At 44.1% G+C, this 26,595-nt stretch overlaps 1 protein-coding gene across 8 annotated transcripts in view; it reads left to right on the top strand.

The window, feature by feature from the left end:
• Positions 1 to 25,844, top strand: part of pax2a (paired box 2a) — a 30,428-nt gene extending 4,584 nt beyond the window's left edge. For 4 of the 8 annotated variants that reach the window (XM_034609110.1, XM_034609108.1, XM_034609109.1 and 1 more), the window contains 9 exons: positions 2,618 to 2,703; positions 2,881 to 3,000; positions 3,962 to 4,006; positions 11,403 to 11,578; positions 13,543 to 13,663; positions 19,441 to 19,656; positions 21,214 to 21,315; positions 22,702 to 22,788; positions 22,981 to 25,844. In XM_034609110.1, the coding sequence (XP_034465001.1) occupies positions 2,618 to 2,703; positions 2,881 to 3,000; positions 3,962 to 4,006; positions 11,403 to 11,578; positions 13,543 to 13,663; positions 19,441 to 19,656; positions 21,214 to 21,315; positions 22,702 to 22,788; positions 22,981 to 23,057 (1,030 nt within the window). In that variant the 3' untranslated portion in view covers positions 23,058 to 25,844. The remainder of the gene's footprint in view (positions 1 to 2,617; positions 2,704 to 2,880; positions 3,001 to 3,961; positions 4,007 to 11,402; positions 11,579 to 13,542; positions 13,664 to 19,440; positions 19,657 to 21,213; positions 21,316 to 22,701; positions 22,789 to 22,980) is intronic. The other 4 variants (XM_034609113.1, XM_034609112.1, XM_034609111.1 and 1 more) reach the window with 2 other exon arrangements.
• The last annotated feature ends 751 nt before the right edge of the window (positions 25,845 to 26,595 follow it).

Below are 26,595 nucleotides of genomic sequence, written 5' to 3'. Positions count from 1 at the left end.
TCTTTAGACAGAGGACGCCGGGTGAAAAAAAAAAAGCCCCAGCACTGCCTGCTGCAGAGTGCAAAGTGAAAAAAGTCCCCCCAGTGCCTGCGAGTGATGAACTTTGGTTAGGAGGCACTGTTCCAGAGAGCTGGTCATCGGCATTACATTTTAATGAGCTGAAGAGAGTCTCATAACACATCCAGCTTTAAATGGAGGAGATGGATGAATCTTTATATAAAAAAAAGAGGAAGAGAAATAGAGAGAAAGGGAAAATTGGGCCACCGTGGAAAACTGTGGTTTCAACAGGTCCTTTTGGTGCCACTCTTTGTTCTAACCTGTTGTTCAGAAACCCAAGGGCAATGCACTCAAACAGGTACTGTGTCGGTGAAATGGTTTTACTGTTAGAGAACATATTTGAGCCGTGTGCAGGAGAAATTGTGTCCTTTAAAACTAATTTGGCCTGTGCGTTAATCATTAACATGAAAGCTTGTGGCGATGCACAAATCTGCATTTCATCTTCGTAAAGCTTGACCTCACAAATCACAACCTGACACTCACCAGGTTTCACTCTTTCATTTCCACAAAGCCCGTTAGACGTGAAGACGAGTTAATTGATGTTTATTTTATTGCAGTAAAATGAGCAGTGTTCTTGAGGTGTTGTGTTATCTCCAGTGATACTTTCCTGTATCATTCACATTACAGGCTTCTTTTAAAAACAATATTCAATTAATCGTGTTGCTGCTGCTGTCAAAGAGAGGATTGGGAAAGACATGGCGGAGGGAGAAAGCAAAGAAGAGGAGTAAAAAGAGGCAGGCGGAGGGGGAGACGGAGGCAGTGGACCCCTGGTGGTCTCTGTGGTTAAGGGGCTGACCTCTGCTCTGTAGACTAAAGAGGATGTCCTGGCTTTAAACACATTTTCCCTGCATGAATTATTAAAGATTACACAGATACTGGGTTGCACTTTGTTTTGTTGCCGCAGAGAGGAGTTTCCAGCCGCTGCACCATGCCCAGTGGACACAGGCGTACCCATTGGGTCCTAAGTGGCTTTCAATCATATTGATCCACATTTTAATATTTCTTTGGGGAATTTTTTCTCCCTTCACAACGGCCGAGCGCCAAAGTCGTTAATTCACCCATCCAAACTGCTTATTCAATATCAACAACACAGACTCGAAACAAAGTCCTTGAATTTATGAGGCTCCCTCGAGTCATGAGGTCAGATAACTGTTGTGGTGAGATGTTAGAAATTCAAATAAAATATTGATGTGTGTTTTCTGGAGGAGGCTGCTTGCCTTTGTTACCCCGCCTGAAGGAGAGAGTGTAGAGGACGCGTGAGATACTGAGGGGAATGAAAAGAGTCTTGATGTACATTTTTTTTTTTTTTTTTGCCCCGAGGAAGTTTAACCCCATCGCTGCCTGACGCAGAGTTGATGGCTCGTTGCTGGGTGCTGCATGTGAACGTCAATCGCTTCATTTGCAGTCTGTTAAAGTCTGTTTTTGTCACACCTCTCCAGCGAGAGGGTGATTCCTGTCAGTACACAACTCTCACACGTTATTGAATCCTCTCGCACTGTGGTTTGATGTAATGCGATCAGAAGTAGAGCTGAGATTGTGTAAATCCCATTGTACCCTCCTGTTTTTAGAAAAAATGACTAAATTACTATTTTCTCTATATGGTCTCTAATTTCTATCGTCTTTAAAGTTGTGATATGATTGTGTCACGTTTTATAATCAAAGAGAACCACAGAGGACAAGATGCTGGATGTGGCGGTGGTCTTGTGTTGGGCCAATAGGACGTCATTGCTTTCCTGTAACATGTAATTTATAGATCTACATTTGCATCCGCTGTTCCTCTCTGCCTCGTCAACTTTTCTTTCCCGGAGTTCCCAGTCAATAAGCTGTGGTCGTCAGTCTGCGACAGACACCAGCGAGGTGACAGAGAAATACAGAAATGGATTTAACGGAGGATGAAGAGAGAAAGAAAAGAGATAAAGAGAAGAGCAGGGTGAGAGAGACAGACGCTGTAAAGTACAGTAAAACAGAGAGCACACTGGACACTATAGAGCAGAAATGAGAAAAGAGGACGAGGGTGGGAGCGAGAGGAGTGAAAGATCAGGGTTGAGGGATGGAGGGGGAGAGAGAGAGAATGAGGAGAAACGAGGGAGAGGGGAGCGGTAGAGGGAGATTATTAGAGTTGGCCAGGTAGAGCCAGTGAAGCTGATCATTGAGGTGAATTGATGTGATTTCATGCTTTGTTTGCAAGATCATTCAGACCAAAGTGCAATGAAGACTTTCCCGCCACATCACATCTTACTGGTGTGGGGACTTTATCATATTTCTAACCTCAGAATCCAACTAGATTGAATCCACAATCTCGGGGGGCAGCCACTATTCAGCTGCACACAGGAGCTGAGAGATTGCCCCTAAGGCCCCCCAAGATTGGCTAGTTGTGACAGGGCCCGAGTGCGAGGATACAAGCGTCCCAAACGACGGAGCACTAGTACATGCACGGGTGTAAAGTGGACGCGATGTGCCGTGGTTAAGTGTCCCGGGGCGGATGCGAGGGGCTGGTGTGAAATCTCTATGCTCTGGCAGCAGAATTGATTGATCCGTGTCTGTTTGTTCGCTTCACCAGGATTATCCGCACCAAAGTCCAGCAGCAATTCCACCCGTCCCCCGACGGATCTGTTACGCCGCTCTCCACGCCCGGCCACACCATAGGTGAGCAAGACCGAGGCCACACACAGATTTACAGCAGGAGGAAAAAACACCAAAACATGAAGACCTGCATGTATTTACCCATTTCCCGCAACATGCACCTGTGTGAATACACAAATGATCCACGCACACATGCAGACACACATACTGTACACACACTAACTCAGCTCTCTTCATCAGTGCCCAGCACAGCCTCCCCCCCTGTGTCCAGCGCCTCCAACGATCCCGTAGGATCCTACTCCATCAACGGCATTCTGGGTATCCCCCGCTCCAACGGCGAGAAGAGGAAACGAGACGAAGGTAAGGGAGACACAAGACTTCCTTTGTTTTCCCATCCTTTTAATTCTCTCCATCACTCGTCTCCCACTTTTATTTTTCCTGTGTGTGAAGAGGATGGCGTTTATGACAGCGCTGCAGCCCAGTGTGTTTCTGTGCGCTGTCTCCAGTGACTTGTTATGTTGTGTAGCAGCCAGGGCAAGTGTTGTGATTCAATCAGCTTTCTGATGCCCTATGTTTTACCATACGTCCACAGAGCTGCATCTCAATTTCATAACATGCTCAGGCGTACTGTAGATATCCTATATAGCTGTCATACAAGTGTAATCCCCCTTGGCGAGGCATCAGTGCTGCTGTTCTTTTCAGTTTTATATCATAAGAAGAAAAAAAAAGGCAGGAAAAGAAGTTATTTTTGTGGTTCTCTGCCACGATACCATCAGTTAACCACCACACATTTAATATTTTACAGTACATAGATATATAAATACATTTGTGGCTGAGCTGTATTTTATTCTGAAGGGCTGAACAGCATTTAAAACTCAATAATATTGTATTTTTTGTAAGACTGCATACTAGACTACACACAACATCAGGGGACTGGCAAGAAAATAGATATGCTCAAAGATTAAGTGGAGGCCTATCCGGTCCAAGCCAGAATTTCTCATTCCTAGGCAAGGCAAGAGTGGACACACACTGCCTGAGGGCTAATAGATTATCGGTTGTGCAAACAATTGGCTTTTTTAATGCCTATGAATTAACATGTCCCTAGTGGAGGCCTGAACAGGTGTAGGAACAGACCGGTGGAGGCAGCGAGGGGGCTGCACGTGTGTCTGCATGTGTGTGTGTGTGTGTGCGTGCATGTGTGTGCGTGTGTGACTCTGTTGTGCTGCTTTGAGGTGGCTGATGGGATTATATGGTTGAAATTATCCCAAAGAGCACTCATCAAAACAAGCCACTTCCTTCTTTTATGTTTCTGTCTCTTTAGTTCTCTGGAGTGGCAACCACATGGATGGAAGGAAAATCGGACATTGTAAGTTGAAGTTAAACAACCTTCTCTTCTGCTGGTTTGGTCAATCAGATCACTTTCCTCTCAACTGCTGCTTTCACTCTTCCAGGGATTTTGAGTTTAAAGGCAGGCGGGGGGGATTTTTTTCCAATAAATAATCTGCCAAGAAATTAAAATTAATTAAAGCAAAGTGACCGTGGAAAACCTTATTTTCCATTTAATAGCATCAAGCTCAATATACAGTAATGCTCAGTGTTGTGTATTCACAATTGTTATGAGGCAAAAATATGGATTTTCAACAAGATGCAGTTTATTCTAAGAAATTAAACAATAATAATTCTTAGCCTTAATTTGGCCTGTGTTGTCAAGAAACCTCTTGTGTTTTGTTATTTAGATTAATTTTGCATTGCCCATATTTTTTAGAATTATCTCAGCTTTGTCGTTATTTTACAAAACAAAGTTACAATTATAGCCTCAGCTGCAGAATGACCTGGTGTAGAAAGGGCCTGGTCCATCTGAACTGGATAAGAATATGTCACGGCAGAAGCGGGCCTGCAAAAATGTTTAAATGTTCCTTGTCAACTCACAAATACACAAGCAAATAGATAAGAAAGCGGATAAATGCATTAAAAACAGGGGGAGACCTGGACTTTCTTGCATGTCTGCAAACCAATGTCATACTTTAACTCTCAATGTTTAACATGTGTGTGCCTACTGCTGTTCATTTGGCCGTTTTATGTGAAAAAAGAAGAAGTGCATCACTCACTTTTTGTACTGCTGGTGTTGGGCGGAGGTGTGTGTTCCCGGTGTGGCTGAAGTCAGTGGTTGCCCTTTGAGGAAGAAAAAGGTCCCCATTACCGGAGGGCTGTAGAGATAATGTAGTGTGACACGCGTTATGTACACCGGGTCCCCGAAAGACGAGCTTCAGGGACATAGGTGCCATAAGAGCCATTAATCTGTCCTTGTCATGTGTTATTGCAAATTAAAAGTAGCATGTTACACTGGACGGCTCTGAGCGGAGATGGGAGGAGGAAGAAGGGAATAGAGCGATGAAAGAGAAAGAGAAAGAGGGGGGAAAAAGTGGGTTTATGAGGTGAGGAGGGAAGAAGGAGGTCCTGGCAGCCTGACTGAGAATTGAGCAAGGATTAGTTTTAGGATTTGTGCATGTATGTGTACACACACAGACACCTGTGCATGGAAATGTGTGTGTGCCTTAACGTAGGAACTCTGTGGCTCCGGATGCTCCTCGCACAGCGAACATAGTGACATTTAAAAGAATTTGCAATTCTGCGGAGAAAAGCCATTAATTCACAAATTAACATCTCGCCCCCCCCCTACTCCCTCCCTCCCTCCCTCTATCTCGGATGTGCAAGCTATCGAAAAGACAAAAGAAATAGCCTTAAGGGGGGAAAAAGAGAGAGTCTCAGCCCTATCTGTGGAGAGATTGGTTTGCATGTCTGCAAGCAGCGATACCAATTATGCCAGAGCTGGGAGAATGCGTCTCAATGCTCCCCACCCCTCCACCTCCTCCTTTGCCCCCCCCCCCCCCCCACTCCTTCTCTTCCCACCGCCATCACCACCACCACCACCACCGCCGCCGCCACCCCACCTCGAATCTATCCACAGCCAGATTTATTTGTGTATCTCATTACAGGGAAATGGGATGTTGTTCCTGCCAAATGCATTAATAGTGAAGTGGGGAAATTAGCCTGTTGTACAGCCCGCTCAAACTCAGTCATTTAAACCTATGGTGGAGGTGGAAGCCAAGAAAAGAACTTAGGGAGGATAGGGTGACGACTGCTGCGAGGTTGTCAGATGTTGGATCATATCGCGCCGAAGGTGCATGCATTTGTTTAAAAAAGTTTGCGGCCCTCTGCTGGAATCTCAGAGATGAATTTTGAGTGAATTATCTCATAACGCATGTCTGCTCTCATTTGCTCACCTTCCTTAAAGAAATGCTGTTACTATTAGAGCCGCAGCTTTATGTAAATTCACATTTTCTTAACAACTTCCTCCTGACCTTGCCGCTGTGTGCAGTCAGGTTGATGTGACCTGAGTGTATGTTTCTCTCATCACCGGCTTACCACGTCCTGGATGGCGCCCAGTGGGGAGGACAGGCAGTAGGGAGCTACAGTGATAAATTAGATGGAGAAAGCAAAGGTCATAACTTGTGATTGTAGCGTGGGTGTGGGATGAGTGTAGAAGGAGCTGATGAGTGTGTGAGCGGGGAGGAAAAATATGGCCCTGGCAGGTTGTTCATTCATGACATAAAAGAACGATCGTAGCGCCAGAGTCACATCAACCTTGTTCAATAGCTGAGGGAAAAAAATGAATACAGTCACCTTGTTGATTTGTTCAAATTTGATATTTGGCCCTTTTGGGGATCGTCTGCCGTGTATCTCTTACACATATGACCCATTTGTGGAGTTTAGATCAGTTAGTGTATGGATTTGAACCTGGGCCTACACTGGTTGGCTAGTCAAGCCAGTCCATGACAATGAGTCAATAGAGGATCGCTTTAGAAAATAAATGCATCCAGAGCGAGACAGAAATAAATGGAATCATGAGCACCATGATGGCCCTGATGGGGTGTGTGTGCCAGAGAAAAGCTCTGGTCTGAGAGGGGCCACAGAGCGTAACATAGAGACAAGAAGCTGTTAGGGCCCCGACAGTGGAGGAGGACACAAAAGGGTCCACGCTGCATCTCTCCCCCCCTCCTTCTTCTGCGCTCAATCTCTGTCGTTCTTCCCCTTCAACGTTTCATTCCTCCTCTCATCTTCCCCGTCTTCTCTCGGAGTCCTTTGCATTCAGCGGCGTGGCTGCGTGAGACCCCCGTATATAGTTGTAAACAACGCACAATGAGATCCGTCACCAAAATATAAGGAGAGGGAATTCACTCAGTGGAGAGGAATCATGTCAGAGAAAAGTCAATTAGGGGCGCCGATGCCAAGAATTAATGGAGCAGTGCATTACTCAGCTTGAGGAGGGAGAAATGGCGAGAGAAAAGAAAGCGTATACGTTAATTGCATTTCCACAAATACTCGCCACACAGGGTGGAGACGCTAAACGACAGACTGGTCCAGAGGAGGGTGGAGATGAAAGCAGAGGAGGACAAAGGACAGTTAGAGAAAAGAGAGAATATTTCATATATATCCCTCACATCAAGTCATTTTTCTGTAATTTATCCAAGTGAAAAAATATAAAATCACATTATGGTATGTTTTTTTTCTTCTTGACTTTTGTGAAGCGTTTTGCTTGATTTGCTTCCTTCTTTTTTAAAGACGTGACAGAATTTATTGCAATACTCTCACTGCACTGGCACACTGTGATTTTATACTGCGTGTTTCAAACGGTTTGCAAATATTACATCAGTTTCATTTGGCAAACAGTTTTGTCCTAATTGACAGTTTTTTCCCCCACGAACACGCATCACAAGCAGTTCAGTATTTTTGCTCAAGGACACGTTGACATGTGGGGAGGAGACGAGTTAGCCTGGAAAACTAACCACCAACAAACCCCCAGTGTACGATTAACACCCAGCTCACTCTGAGTTGAGTTACAGACGCCACTCATGAACTGAATCCAAACAGTTGTGTGCTTTTATTTAGTCATTTTAAACCTCTGTCTTTGGCCTGCATCTGAGAATGTGAATTACAGTACATAAAATAAGAACGTGCTTCAAAAAACACTATCCATGCAGCCCCAGTGCCTCAGCAGTGAGTGCAAACATCAAATGAGCATCACTTCGCCCGCTGACACTCAGTACACTGGTTGGTGGTGCTAAATCGAATTAATAAAGCTCTTAAACACGCCACAACATAACAGGATCTTAACAGCCATGGCAGTGTTGCTGTCTCTCTCCCTCTCTCTCCGCCACCCCACCCACCTCTCTCCTTTCCGCTTCAGAGGTTTCATAAATATAGCTTACAGCGAAGGAGTTTTCACCCTCTGGGTATACCAGTTTGTTTGTGCTCTCTCTTTTCTTTTCTTTTTTTTTTCCAAGCTCAACTGCATTTTTTAAAAACAGCAACAAATGATCCACAATTTGCGATAGCATCATCCCGCCCATCAGCAGAGGACGAATAGGTAAACGGTCGACCCGCAGCCTCTGATCTAGGAAACCCTGTGTCGTTGATTTACGGAGCGAGCCAGCCGGTGTGTAGGAATTCATTTGCCTTTCAAACAAGCCCCCCCCCCCCCCCCACCTCTTGTCTGCTCTGTTATCTTATCACAGGAGCAGGGGAGATGAAAGAAGGACATAAAGTGCCACCTTGCCAACACAAGACGTTAACATCCCCCTTAGAGACAAGTAGAGATAGAAGACAGCTTTTGATACCATTGTAGTCGGCTTCACAGTCGCTGTCGCTGGTGTCATTGGTTTAATCTTTGTGAGCGTGTGTGTACAAATGGCTGAAAGAGTGGGTATTAGCTTGCTGGAGGTGTTTAACAACTTTTATTGTTAACCAGTTGCAGTTTCATGTTCATTTGTTGAATATGCGGTAGAATTTTCTTTGGACACAATAACAAGCCTCCGTTTCTTCAACATGGCTCAAAGAGAGAATTTGCTTTTGGGGGATGATGTGTGAACGTCACCGTTGGAGAGTCTTGTTTTTTTTGTTTTTTTATCTCGGTTTGTCTCCTCGCACTTTGGTGTTAAAACAAAGAGACGCAGTCTGCTGGTGCTGTGGGATTGATAAGAGAATACCTGCTGAGACACCCAAAGGGGTTGGAGAAACAGTGAGAAAATGAAAAAAAAAGGGAGTCAATGAGACACACACACACACACACACACACACACACACACACACACACACACACACACACACACACACACACACACACACACACACACACACACACACACACACACACACACACATCTGACAGTCGGGCTTCACACTCCACTTGACACGCTGACTGTCAAAGGATGAATCTGATTTATTGCAGCTATCTTATGATATATGTCAAACATGAGCCTCTAATGGCAAATCCTGAAAATAAATGATTTACTATTATTTCAATTTAACGGCCATATCTTCAATTTTTTTAGCCACATAAATTTGAAATATATTGACACACATAACTGAAGAGCCAGAGATGAAAAAATCACTGTTTTTTTTAAAAAACATTACTAGTGTAAACAAACCTTTAACTATGGCACCTCCGCCAAGGCCCAACAGTCCCCTCATGAAACCTGAATCTGTTTGGACTGATTTTTATTTGGATCTGCACTAAATAACATACACTCATCTGATTTGTTTTTGGGGGGGATAAATATCCATGTATCGTTTCCTGAGAAATCGAGGAAAATTAAAAAAAACGCTGTATCTCACAAGAAAGTGGGAAAAAAATAACCCTAATCTGTATCGGCACCATGAATTTAATTGGTTCTTCCTTGGGTCATGCCTCACCCCTCCACAAATTTTCATGGAAATCGGTTGAGCAGTTTTTGCGTAATCTTGCTAACAAACAAACAAATGTGGGACAAAAACGTAATCTCCTCGGCGGGAGCACAAAGTGTCGCAAGATATAGATTTTGCTGTTGTTTATTTCTCGTCGATTCAAATTCGCACGTTCCAGAATTTGCTTTTAATTTTGGCAGTGAGGCTTTTGATTATGTTTGCATCACAGAAAGTGCAAAAAAAGAAAAGAATATCCTACAATGGGAATCTATGTCCTTTCACTGCTGGTTCAGAAAGCCTGGTTATGTGTGTGAGAAGCTGCTGAGTATAAACATGCTCCTCCGTTGTGAATGACAAACACTCACTATTGATTGAGCTCGCCTCTTTCCTCAGACCAGCTGATACGAGGTAATTAATGACTCTATTTTCTTCTGTACCACAGACAACAATTGAGTTTCATACAGCAACGCTAATGCTGCTCCGACACCAACACCAACCCTTCACCCAATGGAGCTGTTGGGGGGAAAAAAAAAAAAAAGCCTGTGCTAACATACTTGGTTAACTGATGGAAGGAAAAGCACACGTGGAAGGAGAGAAAAAATGGATTCCTACATAAATGTTACACAAAGCCTAAAGTCAATATATTTCAGTGGTGAAATTCACATATACTGCCAACACACACCTTTCTCTTTTCACACACACACACACATGCACCCAATTGCAGTTCTATTCCATTCCCTCCATGGATCTATTTCTTGGTGCGAGTCGGGTTCATCCTCTGGCCTCAGCCATTGAAAAAAGGTCAAGCAGCCGAGCAGAATGGCAATAACGCCCCTGAAATGGTACCATCAGTGGAACATGATTGATCAATTGAATTCCATAGCACAGAAAAATGTGGGATTAAGTAGAGTATTATACGCACAATGAGTTGAGGCATGATGTTCATTCCAAGTTCATTTCGCCTCCCTCCTCTGCTGGCGGATCAGGCAATCAATAGCGGCCTTGCATATCATATATCACCGCTGGCTCGCCCAGGAGAGAACATAATCTGCTGCAAATTTAGAATGACAGATTTGTACGGTAGCTAAAGCCCTCATCCGCTGTTGGCGGTCGGGTATAGGGAGGAAAGGGAGGGTGGCGGGAGGCAGGCAGTGGAGTAGAGGTTCCTGGGATGCTGGCTGGAGGTTTGAGCCGATTTCTTTTTTCCTTTTTGCTTTCAGTGTTCAGGACTTGATGAGTGAGCAGAGGTTAGAGCTGATAGCGGCAGCACTGGGCTCCCTGGCTGAGTTGATAGGGTCAGAGATCAGGAGAATGAGGGAAGCATAGGCTCATTTGTTTATATAGAGTGTGACCGAGTGAGGAAATGCATACGCTTGCCCTCGACGCCCCGTCCTCATTCGGCCCTGAGTGCCGTCCCCACTCCATTCTGTTTTCCAGAAGACAGGCAATATGTGGGGGGGGGGAGATGGAGGGAGAGAAGGAGAGATGGACAGAGGGAAGGGTAATATGTTCACGAGGAAATAGTACAGTTAAATAATGGCTCTCCATTTCCCGCTGGCAGAATGAGAGGCTCTGTATGTAATCGGCAGCCCCACTTTCTCCACCTGAAACACACGCTCTCCCTTACAAGTATATATTTGCACTGAAGGTAATCCATCAATTACCATAGACCTATCACATGATGACCGCGCTGATGGTGGCCACGAGGAGAGGAGGGGTGGGGGGGGGGGCAGAGAGCTGCTCGAGTGAGTGAATGTGTGAGAGAGGAGGAGAGAGACGGTGGGAAGCAGAGAGGGAGATAAAACGCAGACATGCCGCTGGGTCTCCCTGAATTTACGGCTGCTCCTCGTGCCATCACTCTCGCACCCGTTGAGCTCGAAAATGTTCTCCTCCTGCTTATCTCAGCCTGCTAGAATAATGACAAGTAAAGTAAAAAAAAAAAGATGGAACCAGGCCCTGATCTAGAATATTCTCGCCCTCTCTTCCTCCTTCCGTTCTTCCTTTCCGTCTTTCTCTAGATGGCTCTGATGGCTCAGGCCCCGGCAGCGACTCTCAGGGCAGCGTTGAGAGTTTAAGGAAGCATCTGCGAGCGGACGCCTTCACCCAGCAGCAGCTGGAGGCCCTGGACCGTGTGTTTGAACGTCCATCTTACCCTGATGTCTTTCCCACTTCAGAACACATCAAACCTGAGCAGGTTGGCCACACAGATTTCTCTCAACACTGACATTTACAGCCCGGCAGTTTCTTCCCCTGTTTCCCCTTAAGTTGGAGTAGTCAACAATAACATAATTCACACAGATTTTTAATAATATAACCTGATACACATTCTGACACAGGCGACAAAAGGCTCTGCACAACTTCTTGCTGAAGGCAAACTACCAGCCTACAGCCTATTACAGCGGATAACCTATATTTACATTTATTAGACTGTTAAACAACAAGAGACTATTAATTTCTCCATTGGAACTCTATATGGGTGCCCACGCAGCCTTAGCAGTGCCCTAATTGAGTTCATTTTCATCTCTGTGCGATCGCGGGGAATTACAGCGGCGATAAATCAGAGGGACAGCCCCTCAGCCGGCTCTACAGCCCCTAATGCAGCTAATTACCAAAGTGATTTCTACGGCAAGATCAATACCAAAACGAATTGGAAATGACTTGCAATCACAAAGAGTGGAGGAGAAGGTATTAAAAAGGCGAGAGGAAGGTGGAGGAGGGGAGAGAAAAACAGCGTCAGAATGGTCCAGAAAAATCAGTTTTAATTTGATGTAATATTAATCAGGCCGCTTTCCACTCGTTCTGCGCGCCTCCTTTTTTTCTCCCTGTGTCCAACACCCCCTCCTTTTCTTAAAGTGGTGAAAAGGTGGGATATTAGGCTATTAGGGGCTTGTCTGGTGTCTGCGTCAGGGTATTAAAAAGCCATTTTGAGGAGGCCAGGCTGAATAGGCCTCATCCCTCCCACACTTCTGGCAGCCATGTGGTCAGGTCATTCAGGCCCCTCTGTGCTCGCCACTCGCCCAGCCCTGCCCAGCCCTGCCCACAGCCCATCTGCATGACAAAATGGCCCTTGTGCTGCGGAGGCCCAGCGGAATAGAGAGGAACATCCAGCCTAGTGCCAGGGAACAGTTGTAAGCAGACAATTAGAGTTTATCTGGGATAGAGGCAGACAAGACCGGGGTCACCGGCTTGCCCCTGTGGGACCCCATCCCATTGAGGCAAACAGATGCACACACGCAGTCGGATACAAACACTCACCGACACAAATGTGCGCACACACACTTATCCTGTTAAAGAAGAGGAAGTGTCATCTCATTAACAAACAGGATTCATCACAGCTGCTGTAGAGAGATTAAAGTGAATAAACACCAGAGAGACTGAAGTTTTCCAGTGCAGCACAGTGGGCCGACGCATTTGGAATGATTAAGTGTAAAAACGTGAAAGATGGCTGCAGCTGCACATCACGTCTTATCACGGCTAAAAAAGAAACACAATGAAAACCCTCCAATGTAAAGTAAAAAAACAAAACTAATAAAAAATGTGAAATGCATGCTGTACAACTGTACTCTGTATTTTATCATTTTATTAACACAGTTTTATGTGTTCATCCTGGAGGCAAAGCACAAAGGTTGATTTTGAGGTTGTACTCCCCTTTAAAAAAACACACCACATGTCTCTCCTGTAACAAAGCCCTGAATGTCTCCTCCCTTGACTGGTCACAGGGATGACTGCAGTGGAGCACAAAGAGCCAGCTGACACCCCGTCCTTTCACTCCTCTCCCAATCCCTCTCTCATCCCTCTCTCCCTTTCTGCCTTCTCCTCAGACAAGCCCTAATGCATGCATACATCATGGGTCTTGGTAAAAGCACAGGGAGCAGGGACAGTTGGGGTTGAGAGAGGAGGGGTGTTTGCAGAATTCACAGGAAACATGGAGAATAAAACACAGCGAGAGGATCACAGACAGCTTCCTCGCATACACCAGAGGTTATCTTCAGACATGTTTCACATATTCTCACGCATACTGGGAGATCAGCTCCAAATCTGTAACCAGAAGTGGGCTTGCATGTGGTGGAGCAGTGATATTACCCAGATCACACTATGTTGGAATGTGAGATTATTCTACAGAAGTGTCAGTAGCTGTTTTTGTGCACCTCTCCTCAGGCAAATGAGTACTCTCTCCCGTCCCTGAACGCTGGCCTGGAAGACGTGAAGCCAAGCCTCTCCACCAGCGCCAGCTCCGACCTCGCCTCCAGTGTGTCCCAGAGCTACTCTGTTGTGACAGGTACAATCTGACTCACGCTACATCGATCCCTAGAAGAATACACGTACCTCCAGCAGGTCGAAGACTTCCGCGAAACAAGGCGGTCGAACTTAACAGGACTCGGAGTGCAAACATAGTGTGTTTAGCTCGGCTGCTGCTGCAAAGTCCTTCCACTGTATCCATCCAGGAAAGATCCGTTTGTAGAGCAGTTGTCCCAAACTAAGCACATATGATAACAGTCGTTATTATACTGAGTATTAACATGGTACAACCAAATCCTTGTTTTGCTTTGTCCCTTTTCACCTACTCAGCAAATCTCTTACTCAAAACTTCTTCATACCCCTGATATCAATGAGCAGAATCCACAAGTGGAGGTAGTTGTAGCTGGAAAAGACAGTCGCCTAAACTACAATATGGATTTTTTGGGGATAAAGTTTTACATATACTAACTCACTCAGTGTATTATATTAAAATACTTGAGGAAACTCCTCAAATTCAAAATAGATTCTCCTCTATTATAATTTTCTGAAAATTGGTCGACTGAGTGAAGTGAGTATTGGAAGAAAAACTCCAGTTCAGCTCCTTCTTATTTAAGATATTGCATTATCATTGACTCTTTACAGTTCTGACTGCCACTTTATGACGGCGCACACATTTCCCGCGATATAAAATTCTTATCACCAAATGAAAAAGCTTTTTCAGGGCACTTTTTTCATCTTTCTTCTTTTTTTTGAGGCACTCTGTGTGTTTATTTCCAGAGCGAGGTGATATATCATCTGAGCCCATTAAATCCTTCAAGTCTTTTTCGCACGCCGCTCCTAACTGGCTATTGTGTTAGCCCGGATTGGCCCGCTAACAGATTGACTGGGAGCACTTCTCATAAGAGACAGCTGCTGTTCTCGCCGCGACACGACGTTGTCATCAAAGGCTATGATAGCCTGTTGATTGACAGCGGCTGGAACGGCACCGCGGCTGGCTGGCTGCCTCATGCTGTGGAGAGAGAGAGAGGGAGAGAGAGAGAGAGAGAGAGAGAGAGAGAGAGAGAGAGAGAGAGAGAGAGAGAGACGAGACGCACGCTGTTGAAGAAACAGTGAATTTGTTTTTTATCCAACTTGTGAACTTCCTGCTGTTTTCAATAGTAACTCCCACTGAGAGACAACAGGTAATGGCAGGTGCAGTGTATTGAATTGCGTGTAGTATTAACTATCTGTATCATGTAACCCATACTGACCCGCCCTGCATTGCACACTGGCTTCCTTCACTCTGCAGTCGACATTGATGGCCGCCCGGTTAATTGAAATATTGTTTCATTGTGGCTGCTGAGGCGCTTTCCCAGGAGAGGTTAGGTTTACTGATGGCCACAGAATAATATGCCAGCCTTTTATTAAAACGCCCATAATTATGCAGTGGGCATCCAAGTCAATGAGTCCACTGTGGAGTGTGTGTGTGTGTGTGTGTGTGTGTGTGTGTGTGTGTGTGTGTGTGTGTGTGTGTGTGTGTGTGTGTGTGTGTGTGTGTGTGTGAGACAGAGTTAAGAGGAGGACAGCATGATTGAAAACTGCAGTAGCCCTTCTCAAATGATCCCTATAGTCCAGCCCTGGACCCCGGCACTGAGCTGTGGGAAAAGAAAGACCCCTTTTTTATTCCTGAATATGTGGGAGGTAGATTTGCCCCAGAAAGTTGGGCCTCAGGAGAAGAAAGGTGTGTTTTTGTCTTTTATGCCGGGCTCCTCCTATGAAAGCGGTCTCGCTCTGGGGAGCACACTCATAGCAGGTGGCCTCCAAGCCACCTGGGGGCCTGGAAGGAGGGGGGGTCTCCTAAGGCGGTACATGTGAGGGCCACACGTTGCGTAATGAGGAGGCGGACCAACAAAACTTTAAGTGGAATATTACATACTCTAGTACAGCCGAATTAAAAAAATGTGTTTGAGCTTCAAATTAAACTCAGAAGTAATATCCAGTAAACTTTTATTACTTAATTTTCACAACTATGCAAAGTAATGCATGAAGCATTTGATTGGTTGTAGGTTGTTAGTGCATAATATTATTTTTTCTGCCATTAGCAAACACTGTAAATAGGAATGTATGCCAAGGCAGAAAAAAAATGCCAAATTACCTTCCTCACTTAGGCTGAGATCCAATTATCAATAAATTATGCTCTGGTACTGGATGGAGCTACGAGATTATATTCATTCTTTAAATGTTTTCTGCTCCCAATTAAAATTCATACAGTTATTGATCTTGTTGATTTTTATGTCCTGAAATTTGCATAATCTATTAAAGATGAATGATTAATGAAGTGCTCGCTTTTGCATTCCAAGGGCGCTTGTGAAAGCAATGTCGGCCATCTTTTGTGTCCTCTGTTTACCCCGACGTGTGAAAGAGACAGTTACCTCGGAAGGAGGGTGACAGCCAAATCGGAGGGAGAGATTCAGGGCACTGAAATGCATCGCTGGGATTTAATGAGAGGATGAATTCCCTCCCCTGCACAATGGAAATCTCCACATTTCCAGCATTTGTATTAAATTTTATTATAGTGTTACAATTGTACTGACAAATTATTACTATTAAATTAGGTTTTCGACTTGTAAATAAAATCTAATTGAACGGAATTCCTTCCTTCCTTAAAATAGGGTGTATTTGCCTGGATAAGAGTAAATGAAGCACATTGCTTTGGTGTACACAGTAAAAAAAAGCTGCTGTGTGTGTGTGTGTGTGTGTGTGTGTGTGTGTGTGTGTGTGTGTGTGTGTGTGTGTGTGTGTGTGTGTGTGTGTGTGTGTGTATCCAGTCAAACGAAAGTAGGTGAACACTGTGAACTCCCCTGATCTCTGGCTCTGCTCCAGTACTTGTTTGTCGCCACAATTTTCTATTAATATCTGAGCAACCGACAGTAGCCTGAACATGCTTTATTTTCTCAGTTTGTAGAATGTTGCTTAATAGCTGTGGTTAAACGGGGTTTCGTCTCTGTGCAGGCTGGGCTTGATAATCACTCTCACCAGTGCCTGCAGGGAGGCTGGGTGTAAATGGGCACCCCTCTGACCTACTAGAACTCCAGCAGATTTGAGGATCTGGTTCTATTCTCTCTCTGTCTTCATGTTTGTTGGTGGCTCTAGAGAAGAGGTGAAAAAAAAACAAGGTTTAATTTCAAATTAATTTCCACTTTTATGACTTGGCAGCACCAGCTTCTCTCAAACGACAAGCCACCGAACCTGCGGTGCTTGGTGTGTGGCCTAGTGACAAACGGCTTGTCTCAGCACAGTTAAACGCCTGCAGCCCCAAGCTTGGAAATTAATGTTTATATCAACCCCCCGCGAAAGCACTGTAACCTTTGAGCACACATTTGATAATGAATTACTTTAAACATGTGGATGGGGAATTCAAGCTATTTGGCCCGGCAAATATTCTGTTCTCACGCAGGATATGATGCAGCCTTTGACAATTCGTCTGTCCCTGTCTTTTAAGTGGTTATAAATGATTACCTCCTCATTGCAGGAAAGCAAAGGTAGAAGTGTAATTAGCTGAATTTGAAGGAAACATGACTGTGACCCTGTGGAGGGAAATTGTCTCTGTAGACTCGTCTCCAGAGGACCTGGAAGTTTTGCTCAATCTTCAACATTGAGCAGGAATGAAAAGTTCTCCACAGATCGGCTGTCAGCCTTTGAAAACAGAGTTCTGCCAGTAAAGGGTTTGCACATTAGAGTTCCTTGGTGAACGTTTAAAAATGAAATGCCCACTTGAGAGAAGGCTGTTGTAGCTATATCCTGACACATCACGCCGAGCACTGTTGTGGGTTCTTAACAGTCCATTTCTATGGTTGATGGGGTCTGTAGACGTGGTATCAGTGGTGGAGCAGAGACAGATGTTGGAGAACTCTATAGCGTCTCCACTCTCTCAGAGATGTGTTTGCTGGGTAGAGGAGTCCCCAAGGACCCTGAGTTTATCTTCCATCTCCATCATCAGGGCCTGTGATTTGACAGGCTCCCTTTGCCCGGGCTCTGCCTCGTCTCCAGGACAATAAGCAACACCATGTCTGATTAGTTTCAGAGTTCAGTGGTCTTGAACGCAGCGTTTGTATCAGTTGTTGTTGCGTCGTAACCCCTGTCTGTTTGACAACGGTTGCCCGGGCGCTGAGAAAACAGCGGCCTACAGTATTCTGCAGGACGTCTCACATACAGTGTAAACAGACTCACTATCATGTTTTAATGTCCTACAATGTGGCCTCCTGGTTAGTTGTTGGATTCCTGCTAAATGGTTTACGTGTCCTGTGAATGTATAATCCCAACGATCTAGGTGTAGTACATGGTGCATTAATGGTTTGTTTCTGAGAGAGGCTCACCACAAATATTAACTGTCTGGTCGTAGTACAGTAAATGCTGCTTTTCTGAGGGAATTGGTTTTGTTTCACATTTAAATCAAACCCAGTGTGACTGGACTTTTGAAAGCTGTTCTAACTTTAAACACTTCATGTTGGCTATAATTAACTACAGAGTAGAACTGAGTGCTGGCCATTTGCAGTCATTTCCACATGCAGACTCAGTTTCCCATAAATTCATGACATACTTGTGCAGTGCATGTGACAAAATCATGGTCCACCCAATTAGGTGCAAAGCGCCCATTCATTAGAATATTTCTGTTCACGCCAGAGATTTGTGGCAAACGTTCTTTTTTTTAATGATAAGATCATAAGTCAAAATTGTGCTCTGTTATACTTGTGTCGTTTCCTCAATAACAATGGTATTTGTCTCAATGAGATGAAGGTATCCAGTGTAATTGCGGCAGTTGTGTCTAAATCAACAGTTGCAGCTGTCACAAAGACAAAAGAGGGAGCAAGAGATTTGGAGAACGTGCAATAGATTTCTATGGGAAAGCAGTCAGTTATGTTGCCTGTTTCCCTGGCATTAGGTTCATGGGGCTGACAGGGTTGCATCCCCCTTCCATAGAACAGGCCTTATCTTAATGAGGAATCGCAAACACACAGTCCTGTTGTAAAACAACAATGATGGGGGAAGCAGCTAATGAGGCTATCATGGTGTCGGGAAAGAGCCATCTCTCCCTAAAGGCCCCATTGAATAAAACGGGCTCCGCAGCAGACGTGGAGAGGCCGGAGACAGAGCTCACATTGATTACATAGGTTCGAGAGGCAGAGCAGCTGAAAATGGAAGATGCCAAGACTCATCAGCCAAATTAGATCAAAGTGTAGAGTTCTGAACTGTCTGCGCGCCGATTGTTTGCTTATTTGTGGGAGTGATTTTGTTTTGAGGGAGCAGCCGTGAGATTATGTTGTTTGTTTACCCAAAACCTTTGGGAAATTTTTTACGCATTTAAGCTTGATTGATCAGGCGCGATGTGTTGTTGTTGCAACATTTCACTGGTGTATGTTTCCACTTAGTTGAATGAATTACTGCTGGATGCATATGAGATTATTATTATTATTATAAGCTATGGGAGTGAAAAAATCAACTGCTTAAAGACTGCTCATCTATTCAGAGTTCATATGCATTCATCCATATGTATGGTCTTGACTTGGTAAAAGATAGGAAGTTGATGTGTGCCTCTTTAGAGAGTTCCTCATTTGTTTCCCTTTTATTCAGACTACAAATCTGATAAGGCACCGGTAACTTGTCATTGCTGTATTTGGTTTTGGACATTAGGGTTAGGGTTAGGGTTAGATTATTGAGAAAGCTCAAATCCATCCCATCTACATCTGAGCAAATTGAAGTGAACGTATGAAACGTATATGAGGAGTTACATGTTTTTCATGACACCTAGTTTTTTTTTCTTTTGCTTCCACCTGGCAGACTCTCACCCATCATATCCACCTTCCATGTGTCTAAAGCGGGAGCCCCATGAGGCATCCTTTGCCCCGTTCACCCCCTCCTCTGTTGGGTACTCTGCTCTAGCTGACATCTTGCCCCACCAGTCCAGCCTCTCTGTAGATGTGTCTACTCCCAGCTACCCTGCCCATGCCCATGGGCCCTGCTACAGCCTGTATGCCAGCCAGCCCTTTATAGCAGGTACAACTTTACCCACAAGGCCCTGTAACCCTGATCAAAGTTCAATCACGCTCCTACTTTTCAGCTGATTTTTCTTTCCTTATTTAATTCTGTGTTCTTATAATTTTGTGATATATGCCAAGTTAAAGCGTCCACCTTTCACGTTGCAAAGCCATAAATCCCATCATGCTTTGTGGCTTTAGTGTTGTGTATACAGGAGCGAAACCGACTGCCCCTCATTAACAGCAACTACTCTCTCCCCCGTTTCACCCTGCTTTTCTCCGGCTCTGACCCTTTACTCATCCCTTGCGTTAACAATAGGCCTCCAAGTCCTTCCAGCCTCGTGACAGGCCCGAGGTCCGGGGGGCCAAGCAAGGTCAAAAGAAGGGGAGGGGGGGGTGCAGAGGCAGAGATGTAGGGCTGATGCTGGGGTATGCTTTGGACCCACTACTCCCTGTCCTGTGTGCCCCTTCATCCAGCCAGGCCCGATGCTGTCACTGTTAATTACGGAGCTGAATGTGGAGCAGGGAGCAGAGAGAGCTCTCAATGGTCTGATGCTCCTGTCAGTTTTAAAGCTGCTTAGGACAGTTGTACATTCATCTTATAGTAGTTATCGTCTCTGATGAGATAATTTTATAAAAATTATTTGAATAACTTTCCTGAAGTTAATAAATTGCAAATTGCAAATCTGTGATCGACCGTTGACCCGTCCAAGGTGCACCCGAGCTTTCACCTCGTGCCTGTTGGGATTGGTGTCAGCGCCCTGCGACCCCAGGCAGGATAAGCACTTCAGAAAATGGAAGGTCAACACGCAACTCCACAAAACTGCAATGCTGCAAAAATTACACAATTTTTTCCTCTGACTGTCTTAAAGAAATTGAATGGTGTGACGTTTTGTGACAGACAGCAGCAATGCTTGTTATTATCTGTGACTATTATGCATCACTTCACTTTGTTGATTTTAGGGTTTGCCTTGTATATCATGTGTCATTATTGCTATGCAAAAAAACAATTACAAAATCAAAACAATGAGTGGTACCATAATGGCAGATTAAATCTACCCTGTCTTCACAAAATTATTTTTATATGCAACGAATTTGCCAATATTACACCCTGCATTACGTTTTCAACAAAAAGGAGAAACTTTGACTTTGCAAATTGCAAATTGAAGATACTAATCTTTTCAGTAAAGTTTTCAATGATAACATATTTCATCTGTTCTCTTAAACTATCCACCTCTGCAGATGATTAAACATTCTATGTTTAGATGCTTACAGTATTTGTTTACCACTTAGGAAACATAATGGTTTGAAAATCATGATCATTTTGTGCACTACAAACAATATGTTCATTTCTATGACATTGAAATTAAATTATATTTCTTCCTATAAGTGCTTCAGTTGCCTCAACCTAACCACCCAGGACTCTGGACACTTCTTTATTGAAAAAAAAAAGAAGCATTGCCTGTGAACATAACCCAGGCAATGGTGATGTGTATACAATAACTGCTCTATAAAAAATGTTTTGGGTAGAAATAAAAATACAATCATTAACCGTTTTCCTCCTGTGTGCCTGCAGGTCGAGACATGGCCAGCACCACCTTACCTGGCTACCCGCCTCATGTCCCCCCCACAGGACAAGGCAGCTACCCCACCTCCACACTTGCTGGAATGGTTCCTGGTAGGTGACACTATTCCCTTTTTACGATGCAATTAATCTTTCTTTTACAGGTTACATTTTCACAAGATAGTCCCCTTCAGTTGATCTTGTTTGAACAACTTGAGGTCACTTTTACGCGAGTGTTTCTTTTCTGTGATTTCTTTGACGGTGCACATGCATATAAAACACATAAGTCCCCCCCCCCCAGTCAGTACGATGAAGAAAGCTCACATCGTTGCTCTGGACTCATACGATTGAAGGAAGCTTGTTATAGCTTTGTTAGACTGCGGTTAGCGTGTGGTTAGCATCTGCGGATGAGGACATTAGATGAACTCGATAGGCGATCACCACAATCAGTGGCCGTGAGATAGGACAGTTCCTCTCAGTTACACTCCAGCTCCCAGCGCTCATTACCCTCGCCATGTCCACACAGCGCACTCTCACCAGCCCCGTCGATAAACACTGCTTTTGCTCCTCTCCTCGCCTCCCCGGACACTCAGGGCTGCGGAGCGTATCTCTTTCCCCTCTACTTAACCTGCAGTTCAGGTTCACAGCAAACAGTTAAGGGTCAAAACACAGAGGCGTGGAGGGCCTGTAAATATTTAAATCACTATCTCTCTCAGGGATGAGCTCGAGTTACACGACCAGCAGCGAGGATGCTATAGCTGCCGTGTAGCGCGTGTAGATCTCTCCTCCAAACAACTGGAAACACAGTTCCCTTTATTGCTCGGAGACCAGTGCCTTTCACACTGGCTGATAATCAAAGCAGGCGTGCAGTATTTACAAGGGAGCTCAGTGTGCATGAGGGTAACATTGTAGGATACACATGCTGGTAAAAGCGGATATTTGAAATCAAATTAAGGAAATTTGTTTAGCTTTATATGTCACTAGAAAAACACATACAGGCACAGATGCCTTCTTAACCAAAGCCTTTTAGGGTTTTTTTCATCTGGTGGCGAAGATTTAGTGACTGGCCCCAAACACTGTTAAAGCAAAGGCCATTCTTCAGCAGCTTCATATAAAACCCAGCGTTTATGGTCTCATAAAAAGAAAGAAACCTGTGGACCCAGAGCATCGCTCTCCGACAACCCCCTCAGCCTCCCTGTCCTTTCTACCACGACCTGCACTGGAGGACGACCGGCGAGTGAGAGTCTCAGGGAACCTTATTAGGAAGTTTTGAAGGGAAGAATCATCGCTTAAAAAACGCAGAAGTCCTCACCGAAGGAAAGGACAGAGGAAGTCGTGAAGGCAGAGGATTCAGTTCATATGAAGAAAGTGTGGAGAAATGTCTCAATAAACACTGTTGTGTGACAAAGCTGTAATGTAACAGTGATGAAAAGGAAGTTGTCACTCACTGTGTTTTGTTAGCTCTTTGCTAATGTTTGTTTGTATTGATCCGTTCTTTAGGAGGGGACTTTTCCGGGAACCCTTACTCTCATCCACAGTACACCACTTACAATGAAGCATGGCGGTTCAGCAATCCAGCATTACTAAGTAAGTGACTTGGTCTTATATCATGAAATCTAACACACATACTGTGCATGAATAAGCTTTGATTTGCTGTAGACTAAAATTAAAGTCATATTAAAAAAACATGTAATCTCTGTCCTTGGGGCTTTTAACAGTTGTCTTACATGAAGTTTGACGTCATGGTTTACAACGTTTCGTTCTTCTGTCAACTTTCAGGTTCCCCTTATTATTATAGTGCCGCATCTCGTGGCTCGGCACCTCCCACTGCTGCCAGTGCCTACGACCGCCACTAGTTACCACGGGGAGCAGCTCAAACTGCAGGGCCAGGGCTTCGGCCTCCATATTGTCCCCGTCTGAGAAACACTGCGGTCAAGGAAAAGCGAGGCGGAGTCCTAAAGGAAAACCCCCCCGTGATGTTTTGTGATGAGGAGAGAGGATCAGCGAGGTCGATGCCGGCGCATCTCGCCCCAAGCTTCAGCGTTACACACTTTGGGCCAAAAAAAGGGGCCCGCGGGGGCGTTCAGAACTCACCCATCACGCCCTCACTCTCTCACAGACCTGAATATTTCCAGAATGACTTTAAGAGATTATATAAATATATATATTATAAAATATAAATTGAAGAAAAACAGTGTGAAGAATACCATGTGGAAAAAACAATGTTGTGGGTTTTTATTTTTTTGTTTCTTTGTTGCTGTTGTTGTTGTTATTTTATTCATGGATCCTCACATTCCTTTACGTAATGAACTGCAGTATTTTTCTGCTCTAAAGAGAGAAGTCCAGGGGAGATGACAATGGTCCCATAGCTTGACGATGCAGCGACTTGAACCAGTGTTGTGGGGCCCCTCTGACACTTAATGAGACCCTGGCTCCACAATGTAGGGCAGGCTTTACTCTGGTGCTTTTGACGACATCTTCTGCTCCCATTTTCTCCACCTACAGTACGTTATCAGATAAACACAGCATGTCCTACAACGTTTACTGACCCTGTACAGACCACTGGCAACATCACGCTCCCTGTGGCACACAATCAGATGTAAAAATGTAAATCATTTTTTCAAAGTATTAAAACGGCGGTGACCATGGACTAAAAAAAAAACAATGGTCTTGCGAGAATTTTTCAATACTTTGGATTATTTTGTCTGTCACTATTTTTTAATGTACAAAAAAGGTATCAAAGATTTTTCAGAGCAGTCGTTCTCATTTCCCTCATTTTGCAGTCATGTCCATGTCCACGCATGATTCGCTCTTTTTTTTGCACTATAGCCTCAGCTTATTGGATTCCTTTGGAACAGTCACACACATTTAAGTTGAATTAGCTTTCCGTTTGAAATATTAAGGCACAACAGACAGTTTTTGTCTTTTACAGAATAAAAGTGATGCTTTCAATTTCCCGAAGTCATTGTGAACCACCGCTCTTTGGCGGCATGAAAAAATCCTTTGAATTCTCCTTGGTCTTACTTCATTCATACCACTAGATGCCTACACAGTTTAGAAAGCTGTGCGCAGTTGAGCGAGCCAATTGTACATGAGCTTCAACAATTGCCTTACAACCCAGTTTTTTCAACTTAAATTCATGCCTGTTCAATGGAATTAACTGCCTTTTCAAACACATATCCACCGGCCTCCTCGAGTTACCTTCAACTCTCCATAGGGACAGAGAGAAAATACTGATTCAGTTTGCTTTTCGTTTGTTTTTGTTTTTTTGAAAATATTTTGTGAATGTACTTTTAACTACATTTGCCAAAGACTTAGTTTGATATTTAATATTTTATTTACAGTATATGTATGCATAAGTAAAACAGTATTATCTTCTGAATAAGTAGTCAACACTGAACATGTATGTCGTGACTCTTCAACAGGCGAACAACATGATGCATATGACTGTAATGACAACGGTGAAATTCAGTGACTCAATATTCCAACAGTTGCAACAAAATGCTGCTTTGTAGAATGATTTGTGAATAATGTGAAGACAATTCTTCTCTGTAAATAATATCACACACACACACACACACACACACACACACACACACACACACACCATTGCAGTATCATACTAATGTACTGGCTCCCTTTGTAGATATACAGACTGAAAAAAACATGCATTACATTTGTGTCTTAATGTAATGTTGCGCTCAGATGAAACGCGCAACTACTATTTAACCTGTGGCTACGTCAGTAGCAGGTTTCAGATTCTAACATCACTTAGACTGTCTTTGTCATTTTATTTTATTTTCATGATGTTGTCATGATGATGTTTTATGTCACTATGCAATGAGTTAAATGGCTTTCTGTATCATCTTTTGTCGTTGGGCTCTGAACAAGTACTCCCTGTGAAAAACAGCATAAACGTTAAGAGGTACAAATGACCTTCAGTGTGAAATGGTTCCTCTCTAATTTCACAAATTCCCTTGAATCACGACGTGATCAAACTAAAGTCCTTGGCAACAATCAAAGATATTGTCCTGTTTGCTGTTAGTAGATGTTGTGATCATTATGTTAATTCAAATAACAGTCATCTGTGCTCCCATGTATAGAAAAACATCCACGCTTATTCCCTAGTCACCCATCGTTCCTCCCTCCCCCCACTCTACTCTTTTTCTCAAACGCCAATACAACACATCTCTGTAGCTCAAGGCGTCCGAGATGAAGTTTACTTTAATTCTACACAGGCAAACACATCCTCTGGTACCAGGCTTAACTGTCATTGCGGAGGGAACCAGAGAAACAGAGAAAGAGACTGGGGCCCTGCTCCTCAGGAGAAGCTATCCTCTACAAATTGCACACGGGATTTGCCTATTTCTGTCTACATGTAGCTCGACACATCTGAAGATGAAACACTGGCACAGAGTGCACGCCACGTCATTCAGGCTAAGTCATTGCTTTAGGAAGCGGAGCACCTCTGAGGGGATGGGTCTTCTGCTGTAGTAAAGATGATACAGGAGATGTGTCATGGACATAAAAAGGATTTCTGATGAAAATCTATACAGAAAGCCTTGTGGCCTCAATCATTGTTCTGTTTCAGTTCTGTTCCAATTCTTTTTGTGCACATGAGAAATAAATTCTTTTATATGTCAGTCGTTGACTCGGTGTCCCCTCATTATTAACCCCATAAGAAAATGATTCAGAGTTCAAGGTTCCTGGGGAGCATTGCTGCGGCTGCTGTATTGACATTTGGTTTTATTAACAGTCAGGACCACGGACGACACCCGTATAGGTTACAGCTCTCAAATATGAAATACATGGTGGCTGCACAACGTGTTGTTTGTGTGTATCAGTGTGTGGGTGCATGCAGAAATCATACACATTATGATCGCAGTTAAGTAGCCTGAGTCTACGATAAAAAAGAACTGCATTAAGTTAACGTGTGTGTGTGTGTGTGTGTGTGTAGGACTGAGGGAGAAAACGGAGAAAGAGGGTGAAACAAATAAGGACAACTGGGAAGTCAGGAGAGCTTTGCCCCAGCTTCTGACTCCAGTATATTTAATGATGCATCAGTTTCATCCTGCCATAGCACACTGCTGCTGCCCCGCTCCCTCTCTGCACCCTCTCCTCTCTGAAACACACACAGCCGGTTATAATTCATTTCTTCCCTGTTTCCTCTGCCTATTGTTTATTTCATGGATCCCCTGTGAAGCATCAAAAGCTGCTGTTTCTGTCAGCCCTTAACTGTCCTATGTGTTTGTCATTCAGGCCTTGTTAAAAGATGTGAAAAAAAGAAGAAATACACACCCGCACATACACACCAACGCCCCCTCTCCTCCCAGCTGAGAATTCCCAGTGGTAAAATTATTCCATTTAGATGGGAACTTTTTTTGTCACTACCCT

The sequence above is a fragment of the Hippoglossus hippoglossus genome, chromosome 15 (genome assembly GCF_009819705.1).
Source record: "Hippoglossus hippoglossus isolate fHipHip1 chromosome 15, fHipHip1.pri, whole genome shotgun sequence".
Lineage (NCBI taxonomy): Eukaryota > Metazoa > Chordata > Actinopteri > Pleuronectiformes > Pleuronectidae > Hippoglossus > Hippoglossus hippoglossus.
This window is presented reverse-complemented; position numbering and strand designations above follow the sequence as displayed.